The 12,113-nt window shown below is 38.2% G+C and overlaps 1 protein-coding gene across 5 annotated transcripts in view; it reads left to right on the top strand.

Annotated features, from left to right (window-relative positions):
• GABRG3 (gamma-aminobutyric acid type A receptor subunit gamma3) overlaps positions 1-12,113 on the top strand; it is a 524,307-nt gene that overhangs the window by 495,140 nt on the left and 17,054 nt on the right. For all 5 annotated transcript variants that reach the window (XM_038386893.2, XM_043492577.1, XM_038386894.2 and 2 more), the window contains one exon: positions 8,133-8,285. In XM_038386893.2, the coding sequence (XP_038242821.1) occupies positions 8,133-8,285 (153 nt within the window). The remainder of the gene's footprint in view (positions 1-8,132; positions 8,286-12,113) is intronic.

Genomic DNA, 12,113 nt, shown 5'->3' on the forward strand with positions numbered 1-12,113 from the left:
AGCGGAACCTTGAAATAATAGAGCCAGCTGGGAAACTATTTTCCTGTCCCATGAAAGTTTTCAAGATTTCAAAAAGTTTTCCTGCCCAGATCAGGACAAAAAATCCAAATCTCAAAACATTTTGTTAACTGAAAATCTGGGGAGGCAGGGGGAGTGGTGATGGGAATGCTTTGGATCGATTAAAACATTTCATTTAGATTTTGACCTCTTTTTTATTATTTAACTTAATTTTTTAAATGAAAAGTCATTTTGAACTGGGAAAACATAACATTTCATATAGAAAATGTCAAAATGGCATGTTCTGACAATTTTGAAACTTTTTTCAATTTTTTTCTAAATGGGAAAATTTGTTGAAAGTGACCCTTTCCTATGAAAAATTACAGTTTCAATTACTTATTATTTTGTAAAAAAAAATTCAATTTCTGAAACAGTTCTAGAAAATAGTGTCCTGGCTTTGAGTCAGACCCAACACTAGCAAGGCAGGTTTAGGTCCAATTATTGAAACCTGAACTGCTCTAAAATTCAAAGTAATTTAGATTCCAGTTCCAGTTTTAATTGTATCAGTCTAAATGAAATTCTGAATAATAAAAGTGTTGACATTAAAACATGTGAGACTTTATGCCAAACATTATTAAAAACAAGGAGGCCAGGCCCCTACCCCAAGCAATATTGTCAATGGATTGTGTCATTAAAAGTCTTAGCACTATATATAAGTAGGATGTGATCAGCACTGCCTAACAGGTGACATTAAACTGTGGCTCTCCAGGCATGTTTGGACAATTATTAACAGCAAAATGAGTTTGAGAAGCATTACCTTAGTGTCTGCTCATTACTCCTGCTGCATTCTGTACTTCACAGAGTGTGGAGAATGTTTTGTTCTAAAAGCATTACTGTGGTCACAGCCAATAACCCTTGCAATGCTATATAACCCTATAAAAATAATTCATATTTTAGAATCTTCTAGTCCCATCTTCACAGATGCAGCAGTGGCATATGGTAATTTATTATTATTCAAACTATATTGGATATTGTTAATCTTTTCTTAGGAACAAAAGAGGAGCCTAATTGTGATACTTAGTGATATTTTCCCTGTGAATAAAGAGTAATAGATCATTCATGATCTACAATATTTGGACATTGATTTACTTTCTGCTTGATGCACTAAATGCATTCTAGGTGGTAGAGATTATATGTGTAACTTTTCTATTGTTCAGTCAGAAATTGAACTAGACTTGTAATCATGGACTGAATTTCTGCTTGTGGTGTTATATGTTTTTATTTGTATTGCTTGGCTTGATGGACCTGCATTTTTGTGAGGACTGCTCAATATTATTTGTATCTTGCAATAGTAAAATGACCAATCAGTCATTTTCATTAGTTCCATATTTGAAAGAGCATACAAAATGCTATTTTCTGCTCTGAAATGAAAATGTCATTATGGCTAGACGTGATCTAAAAGCAATTCTGATGTTGACAGCAGTGGTTGGATGAGCAGGATGCTGTAACTTCACATGATCTGTTTTGAGGGGAAGCATTATGCTCTATAGTAGTGCTGCAAACAAAGAGCACTTAGGTTTTCAGAATAAAGCTATCATTATAACAATCAAACTCTTTTTAATCGCTCAAACAAATCACCGTAGTAACTCAGGCTTTATTGTTTGGGAGTTTATATCTTTGGGGTTGCTTTCTTGCATGTAGCTGTATACACAGATGTTGGTCTATCTCCCCTGTACTCTCAAAGAGCTAAAGGGGACTTAACAGAAGTTGTGTAGTGTAACTGAAGACTGTAGAATATGTGCAACCAAATTTCAAATCAACTCCTTTAAAATGTAGGGGGTTCAGTACATAATGAGTTCTTTTGGACACAATAATTACCAGCTTTTCGGTTTCACACAGTTATTTAAACTTTTGAAAAAGGTTCATTTTTAAACATTTGATTTCATACACGTATGTCAATAATTCTAAAAATTTCCCAATATGAATAATTTAGACCTCTAACACATTTCATAAATGTTTCGAAGCTTAACGCTACCATTCAAAATCATAGTATGAAATAAATTTAAATATGTACTAGTTATCAGATTTTCAAAACAGACACAATGTCATTCAACAAAACTTTGACAATTTATTGGGCTCTTGAAAATGCTAGTTCCATCAAAGAAACTGAAAGGTTATTCGCTACGGAAGAACAAATAACATCAAATGTAAATTACCTGATGCTGACTCAGTAAATAAACAACAGATAGCTTCAGTGAAAATATGTTCCCAAATGTTATACTTCCTAATGTTGTTACACAAAGAAAAAATATCTTTACAATGGCAAACATTTAAATAAGAGACAGTTCAGTTATGAGTTATAATTTAGGGCCAACTCCTGGTCCTACTTGAGTCAAAGACAATCTTCCATTGTCATCAATGAGACCAGGAGTTGGTACTTAATATTAATCCCCTTACATTAATCCCTTTTATTTACGCATGTGTCTTTTTTTATTATATTCTTTAAAACAACCCTCAACGTTCATATTATGAAAACTGATGCTTTTGGAATTTGCTTGTCTCCCCCACCCCCATATTATATATGGCTCTGTGTGATAAAAAAAAGATCTAGAACTTATGTAATAACAACACAATCACCTACTAACCTACTACTGCTAGCCATTTGCAATTAATGGGCTTACTGTATTTCATAAGGAAAAATGCATACTCAATATTACTTAAGACAGCAGTCTCTGGCCTGTGCGCAATACATACACACATACATACATTGTCCATGCCTAGAACAATTATTAATCTAGATTGTATGTTCCTAAGGGCTGGCACCATCTTTTTGTTGTGTTTGCATAACGCCTGCCACAATGGAATCCTAGTCCAAGATTGAGGCTCTTAGGCTACAATACTATGATAATACAAATGATACTAAAAGCCACCCCTGGAGACCCATAGAGATGATTATTTAACATATCATGCACACAAGTTACCTGTAATATAACACTTCAGAATTAGTACATTTACATGTTGGAATGTGTGCAAATGTGCCTGTCTGCTCTTGTGTGTGTGCACCTGCGTGAACATGCACATCATTACTCACACTGGAGAAACCCTGTCATCAGAGCAATGTGTAGCCATCTGAGAAAAAAACCTAAGTAGTAGGGTGACCTCAGTCATTTTATTTTTTTCTAGGCCTGGGAGCATTCATCCTAGAGTGCTTGAGATGAAAGATTGTTCCATGGCGATGAGCACTAGTAATACACACGGAAAAACATGTTCTGGAAGGGTCAGAATAAAAGACCGCATAAGCCCTAGTACATTTTCTTTGGTTATCAAGATTTTAAGGGAGACAGGGACATTTATTCCCCTGCCTTTCATCTTCTCTGCATCTCCAAGAAGCATTTACAGTGTCCTATTTTTATCATTGTTTTTATTTTAAATAAGAGAACCTCTTTCTAGAGTCACTGCTGCCAGGCTGTCTCATCCAAAATTGTGCTCAATTGTTTGATCTTCCAAAGGTAGGTCTTTTTCTCCCTGAGGAAGTACGAGGGCAGCATCTGGCAAAATCATTTCAGCACAACATAGCAATTGGATAGACAAGTCAACTGCGGAAGTGGCATCAATAACAGGCAAACGATACTTAAAGAAATCCTAACTTGGTTAGTGTCCTGTGAACTGGGCTGGTTGTTTTCAGATCAGAGATGTGCATTGCAATCTAAGGTGCTTCTGACTCAGGGGTGCTCCAGACTATGGAAGGTAGAGAGTACCCAGCCCAGTAAGAGTTGTTCAACTTACTAGGACAGCACAGCAGACTTGATCAGAGATCCATAAAGGAATAACAGGGGAGGGCTTTGGGAGCAAAAGGTGTCAGACAAGGTTGGGTGGAAGGGAAAAAAGAGGAGTGGGGTTGGAGAGGATGATGTGTTCAGAAATGGAGAAGAGATTGAAACTTGGAGGATGGGGAAATTAACCCATTTGGTATTAAGTAGATTTTGTGAAATATTATAAAAAACAAACATGTTAAATGGAGTTACCCCTGTGAGTTCTCTTTGAGTCCCACAGGTCTATAGTAATATATTCATAGCATGCTGCTAGTCATCTTTCTATTTTATTCTCACAATCACACTCGCTAATGTTACAGGTGAACTCTGACACGCTTTATTATTCTACATTTCAGGTGGAGAAGAACAAGAGTCTTGTCTTCTTTCACATACTAAAAATACAGTAAACCAGAATATTGTCAAGTTGGTACATGGTTGTTTCATATTACACATCGCTAAAATCAGTCTTCATTTAACTTTTAGTAAGACTTCATCCATTTTAGCCGTAGAGTATAACAGTAGAATTAGTGGAGATGAGGAGTAAAATGGTGAAATAAATGTAGTAGAGCGAACATAGAAAATCATTATTTTTCCACCCAGGATCCTATTTTCAAATTATAAAATAAAATTAATAGGGGTATTTTAGGTCACAGACAACAGTCATCCGGGTTTCATGAGAAATGTTGCCTCTCTATTTTGATTACTTTAAAAGATTTGTTGCCTTAAGATACATTTTTTTCTTGTTACATAAAACCTGTAGTGGATTATTTTGCCTCCAGGAAATTTTCATTATTTCAATGAACTTGGCTGATTGTTTAGTTAAAATTTTAAGTAAGTTTCCTGAGAAATTATTTAAGTTGTTGATAACTAAAACTATTTTCTTAGTTCCAAATTGGAGATTTCTTTGGTTTCCATGTGGCCTCCATTTTTGCAATTAGATTACTTATGTTTTTTAAACCCATTATATCTGTTATTTTTATCTTAAAGCAGGGTTTTCCTCTGAAATCTGCTTTGCAGATCTATGTTGCATGTTCTGTATTTGTTCCTCATCTGGAAATTGCATTGATGTCAGTGAGATGTCTACAGAACTAATGTACCATATACAACTATGTCCCACAATGCAGAATGAAGAGAATACTTTAATTTTATATTTTGGATTGTTAATGCCTGTAAGACTCATACCTCTTCCTTTGACATTTCTGTAATCCTTTAGAAAAGAAGCAGCGTGATTTTGATTATTGATGGTGGTCCACGTACTTTAAATAAGTAGCAACACGGCATGTGCATGGTACTGCTGTACACCCTAACAAAAACCACCAGCAAGAAATTTTAGATAACTAGGGACTGATGCAGCTATTCAGCAGGCTGAGGGACAAATTGAGGTCACTCAAAAGGAGTTGGTCTGACCAAGGTTAAAAGAAAATCTAAAATGCAATTTAGATGCATACTGCAATCTACAGTAGTTTTTAAAAGCCTTGGGCCAGCACAGAGCTTTTACTTACCACGATAGTGCCAACATGAGGGACATAAGTGCTTCCAGCTTTTTTAATGCGAAGATGATTTCCTCCCCACACCAGCGGCTTTAATAGTGTCCAAACAGTGCACTGCCTAGCCTTACTTTAGAATCTCAGGGGCTAGGTCTCTTCTCACATGAGTTTCACACACTTTTGTAACTCCATGGACTTTGGCAAAGCTAAGATACTCCTGATTCTCACTTGTGTGAGGGGAGATTTAGAGGGGAGATCCTCGGTGCGCCACTTGTTAGTCAAATGTTTCAATAATTAAACAAATGGGGGAGAATGTGTCCTGGACACACATTTACATACAGTGAAGGCTCCAGAGCCTCCCCACTGCAATTGCCTGCATGGCTTGTTCGCCATTCCTCATTGTGAGAAATGTTGTGTGGTATGAGGAAGATATGAAAGTTGACACGCTGCTAATGTTGTGGTAATAAATCTGGTACCTAGATTTGGGTTTTCTTTTACTATGACTATAGCATCATATTCTGACATTTTCCAGAGTACAATATGGACTGTTGAACAGCTGTGTCCCCTGAACTCTCTAGCCTGGGGTGCCTTTTACACGGCTTTGCTGCCAAAGCAGCCATACCTGGCCTGCCCACATACAGCCATTAGCATGTAAAATCACTCCCAGCTATGTTACATGAATGCTCTCCCAGCCATTCATGAATTTCATACCGGGCAACACTCAAATATTCTTTAGGTCTGGCTGCTGTTCTGCAAAATGCAATTACGATACTTACCATCCTTTAGAAGAGATCTATGAATTAAAATGGGTATATGAGAGCTAAGAAAATCATAGAATATCAGAGTTACTATGTTACTATGTAGCAGTATCTGAAATCACGATAGTTTTTTTTTCTCTGTATCTAGAAGACATAATTGTACGATCACTCTATGGAATTAATTGGCAAGGGGTAACTACTTAATGGCAATCACTGTTGACTATAAGCCTTCTTCTCTCCTGCATGGTTCTGTGCAGCACTCAGAACGCTGACGGCACCCAACCAATAATGATCCATTTTAAAGAGGAACTGCAGCTTTCCATGTACTTTTTTCTGTGTGTGACAGGGATTTTGTGAGCAATTTTGGGGGAGCCCTTAAAAATGGAAGCTATTTAGATGCTTGGAGATTCTTCTAACCCTAAAGTAGAAATACAGTTCTTTCTGCTGGAAAATCAGGGTGCTGATTAGTGTACATATTGTCTGCCATGTGATTGGGGAAGGGGTCCAAGCAAGTTTATGCCCTGTCTGTCATTGTAACCCACACACCTCCTGGGTGTGGGGTTCTGTCCCATCTAGTGGCACCAAGATGACCTAGAAAGAGAGATTAATGAGTCTGCTCTACAGCATTAGCTAAGAACCATATGGCTTGAGGCTCATGCATTTAGTCCAAGTTTCTGTACCACCTGCCGACGACCGGGGTCTGTCAGTGTTACATCGTGACCTCATCAAACCGCATCTGTAGCAATAATAATCACAAAAGGATTTTTAAAGCTACTTAAAGAACACAGAAATAAAAGCTGAGGTGCTGTATACTAAACCAGTAAACATAGACATAGGGTTATACTCTTCCCAGTGTCAATTATTGAGAGTTATGCGCATGTATCAATAAACTCAGTAGTGTGCTTACATCATATTCTGTTCTCATACCTCACAGAACCCCAGTTCAATAACAAATAAAATCACACAATCATTATTGCTTTCATGTAGAACTCCTTAGGGCCTGATAATCACAGAGAATTGTATCTTCTATAGGTTGGGAGCAGAAGAGCTCTCCACAGGCTAGGGTAGTTTACATACATAAATCATAAAACCCACACAGTTTTATACCTTCTCAAAGACAGGACACATACCTACGCACTGTAGGCACAGCACTCTGCAAAATACTATGGTATGCTAATTTTTGTTTTTTTACTTCTTGCTTACAGAGCTGTATTTCTGATATAATCTGGACACCACTGAGCTGAGAGGTACAACATAAAACCCTAGATAGAAAATGAAATTTACAAATGGTGGTGTTATGTACTTTACTGACACAAGGGAACATTTTATGCCAACAGCTCAATAATACATTTGGTACTAAGGAATACTGAAATGTTACCAATCACAAAGAACATAGAAAATATTGTTAAGGGGCCTCGAGAGAGGATGCTATACTTTGTCTTGTTACTGTGTGGTAGAAAACCTGATTTGAGGCTAATTAAGGCTTTCCCACATTGAGCTTTCAATGTCTATGAACAAGTTCTCAGTTTATGGAGAAAGTTTGTGTGCTTCATCTTGCATAAGGACCCCTAGCAGCTGGTGTAGAGCAGCAATATTGTCCTAGGGGGAAGCGGTGAAGCCGATCAAATCCAGAATCAGGTGTTTAGAAGGGTAAGTGCATCCATAGGAGGGAAGGTGAAATGGCCACTGCAAGTTTGTTGGAAGATGGTAGCCTAGTGATACTTTCCATTGAATCATTCTGAAGTTCCAGCCTCAAGAAGCAGAGAGGCCTTGGGAAAACCCATTAGTCAAGATCAGGTGAGAGGAAGAACCTTGTCTCCACTCCCCGCCTCACACCAGCTGTCCAGAAACATTGAAATTTCTATTAAAGGGATAAAACATAGGAAATTCTGAATAAAAAAGCTTTAATTCAGATGCATTGTGCTTGGGCTTTTTTGCACAGATGGTCTCAGAACACAAGGAAATATTTCATACACTGCATATTTGAAACAATACTTGCTCTAAAGTTTACCAGTGAGGCGAATGAGTAACGGAAGTTCATCACAATATCCTTTTTGGCTTCTTTCCTGTTGTTGCAGGTGATTACATAGTCATGACTATATACTTTGATTTAAGTAGAAGAATGGGATACTTCACTATTCAAACATACATACCCTGCATCTTAACAGTGGTGTTATCCTGGGTATCGTTCTGGATTAAAAAAGATGCCACACCAGCAAGAACAGCACTAGGTAAGGTCTTAATTCTTTCTGTTCTATGTCTGTGTTGAATATTAACAAATATCCTATTTTACCATTTGAAAATTTCATCTCCTTTCCGATTAGAAAACCAATGTCTCTGGGCACTAGATATATACTGTACATCGTCACAGCAAGCTCCTACAGGCCCAAAAGCCAGTTGTGACAAGGGAATTTGGCATTTGAGTTTTAAAGGGACAATTAAAAATAAATGACTCTGCCACCTGTTTTGTTTGCATAATAGCTCAAAATAAATGATTGCCTCCCTAATCCTTCTGTGGTTTCTCTAGTAGGATTTTTGAATGATAGGCACAGTAGACTGCTTCCTTCCTTCCGTCCTTAAGCTGCTGTTCCTTATGTTATATTTATAGACAGACAAATGTTGATGGAATAAGAAGAAAATTGTCCAAAATGATGATGCTTGAGTTCCTAGAGCTAGGTACATAAATAAGAATCCTGTTTTTCAGAGGTGCTGGAAGCTCTCTAGCACCTCTGAAAATCAGGTCACTTATATAAGTGCCAAAGTGTGGATTTAGGTGCTTAACTTTAGGCTCTGTTACAAATAATTGGGCAGAATTTTCAAAATCTAACACAAAAACTGCAGGCTGTGCAAGTATCAGGAACACAGGGGCGGGGTTGTAACAGGATTCATAGATTCATAGATACTAAGGTCAGAAGGGACCATTCTGATCATCTAGTCCGACCTCTTGCACAGCGCAGGCCACAGAATCTCACCCACCCACTCCTATGAAAAACCTCACCCATGTCTGAGCTATTGAAGTCCTTAAATCATGGTTCAAAGACTTCAAGGAGCAGAGAAGCCTCCCTCAAGTCAACCATGCCCCATGCTACAGAGGAAGGCGAAAAACCTCCAGGGCCTCTCCAATCTGCCCTGGAGGAAAATTCCTTCCCGACCCCAAATATGGCAATCAGCTAAACCCTGAGCATATGGGCAAGATTCACCAGCCAGATACCCAGGAAAGAATTTTCTATAGTAACTCAGATCCCATGCATCTAATATCCCATCTCAGGGGATTTGGCCTATTTACCCTGAATATTTAAAGATCAATTACTTACCAAAATCCCATTAGTGAATCTTAAAGCCAGATAGATCTTTTGCCCCCACTGCTTCCCTTGGAAGGTTATTCCAAAACTTCACTCCTCTGATGGTTAAAAATTAACTACGTACAAATTAAAACAGAAGGGAAAACACTTGGGGCTCCATTGTGGCTGGTATGCCAGAGCCTTGGTCAGTGTGCCCATCCCAGGAATAGCACATGGGAGATTTTGCCTCAAGGAAGCATAATCTTTCCAAGAGCTGCTCTGCACCCAATGGGGTACTCACTTTGCACAACTCTTATGCTGACACAAATAACCTCTCCCTTTAGAGAAAATTCTGGAGGTGGGGGGTGGCAGATGGAGGGGGATCAGGGCTGTGGTCTCATTACCCCCTTTTGGCTGAGTAGTTCCCTAGGAATGAACAGGGACTTCTGTTGTGGGGGCAGGGGGACTCCTATAACAGGGGGAGGCCTTTTTCACAAAGCTTTCTGACCCTCCTAGCAGCTATGCATGGGTTATCACCATCTGCTCCTTTTCTATATAGAAAAAATTATTTAAAAATGACTTCTTAAACCGAAAATGATCACGAGTCCTTATCCAAACCTGTTTCTGCAAGCTATCTTACTAAGATCACACTGGAGAGCTAGACTCTTTGAGGAATTCCTCATACCCACCAGTTTGTTCTCTCCCAAAGTCACAAGAGGAAGCCATTTAGTTCAAGACTGCAATGTTTATTGGCTGTTCAGAATTCCTCAGTCCAGGATTATCATTTCTTCCAGCACACGAGTGAACCAGGGCAGCGACCCACCTCCTGAGCGATGTAGCTTCCAGCTCAGAACACAGGGCTCTTTAGGCAATAAAGATGAAAATTTCAAATGTGCTTAAGGGATTTAGGAGCTTACATCTTACCAGTAGGTATTGGGCTACTAAATCCCTTAAGCATATTTGAAAATTTTAGCAAAGTCCGTAACTCAATGAGGCATCGGCTGTATGCCTATGTTGCTGTGCAGCCATTTATTAAGGTTTGTCAGCACCTGGCTTGAACCATTCTGCATCACATAAATAAGCAAAACTGACATCTTAAAATGATGGTCCAGCTCATCACGATGAATGACAGCAGAAATACGTTACTAAAAATATGTTTTAAGTATAGGCTTTCCACTAGCTACCACTTTGTTTCAGCAATGAATCCAAAAGTCAGCTGTTCCTGCTGTAAGTACACAGTCCATCTTGCTACACGGTTAAATGAGCCTTTATTCTTCGTGAATGACAGGGAACATCTCTTCATCTCATAGGTGGTTCATTATGATGGAGATATGCAACAGGAGCAGTAACGGGAAGAGACTTGGGAGAACTTGCAATAAGACTGCTGAGAGCATACATTAGTTAATTAAAAACAAATAATACAACACTAAAAAATCACTTCCCATTAGCTCAAAACAAAATCATAAATGTCCCAACTCCACTCCAGAAATTCACAAACCTTAGCAAACCTTTTGACAAATGTGCTCTGATTTTCTGCTTGCATGTAATGCTCTGAATCCTGCTGAGTGTTGCATTGGTAAGCTTTGAATTGAACAGCTATATACTATAAATGTCCTTCAGAATTCCAGATATGCATCATTTTAACTCCATTTTCCAGAAACAAAAGACTGGAGGCCTGATTCTTATTTACAGTATTGTGCCTCTACATTGTTACTCTAGCAGTAGAAAGGGGCTTTAAAATCTACACGCATTTTAAGACCATTTTCAACTGCCAATGGGGTATAAGAATGCCTTAGTTTAAGTGAGAATCAGGCCTTACAGTACTAATGCAATTCTCTTAAATTAGTGTATTAATAGAGACAAGGAAAGATTAACCACAGTGTGTCAATAAACGTGTGAGATAATATTGTGTACTGAAAAATCCCAAATCACCCATCTGGATTATGTTTCACAATGCCTGATGTTCATTAAAAACAACAAAACAGGAGAAAAAAAGTGTCAAGTGCTTTCTCTTATTAGAAACAGCCTGCTTTGCACTATCTCTCAGAAAGCTTCCTCTACTTATACTGCACAGGTCCATTTCCAAACTAATTAGACAAGAGTGAAGGTTAGAATTTTAGTCACACCAATGTATTGTCTTTGAATGTTCCTGAAAACCACTATCCAACAGGAACAAGACATTCTGATAGCAATGGGTGGGTGTCAAATTAGAAACTAAGCTAAAGTTTTCCAAGCAGTCTAGATGTATTAGGTGCCCAACTCCTTTTGGTTAGATAGACTCCAGAGAAATCCATTTAGATACACTCTGAGAAATAATTAAACCTTTAGTTACTGGTCTAAAAATATAAACTACATAAAGCAACTAGAAAGTAATGCATAGGTGGGACATACGTCTTTGTGCACCATCAGAACCCAAATGTCTCCCAATGGTCAGTTTACTGTAAATCTTCAGAATAGCCACATTAGTGCTCTTTATTTGCTTTAGTGCACTTACATAATTTGAACAAGAAATCTGTCTGAATTGAAAAGTAGCATACATTGTACCCGCTTCTAAAAATAGTTGTGTGCATTTGTGTGTAACACAGCTAACGGCTACTCACTGAAATCATCCTGGGTTTTCTCGATCATTAGTGCTAATCAGTCAAAATGATATATAGACTCGGGGAAGGGGGCAAATTTGCCCCTAATATAACTTCATTGACTTAAATGGGATTACATCAGGGAAAAAATTTCATTCCCTGAAATTAATGAGTAATGAGCTGAGCTATTGGCAACTGC

Source organism: Dermochelys coriacea, chromosome 1, assembly GCF_009764565.3.
Source record: "Dermochelys coriacea isolate rDerCor1 chromosome 1, rDerCor1.pri.v4, whole genome shotgun sequence".
Classification (NCBI taxonomy): domain Eukaryota; kingdom Metazoa; phylum Chordata; order Testudines; family Dermochelyidae; genus Dermochelys; species Dermochelys coriacea.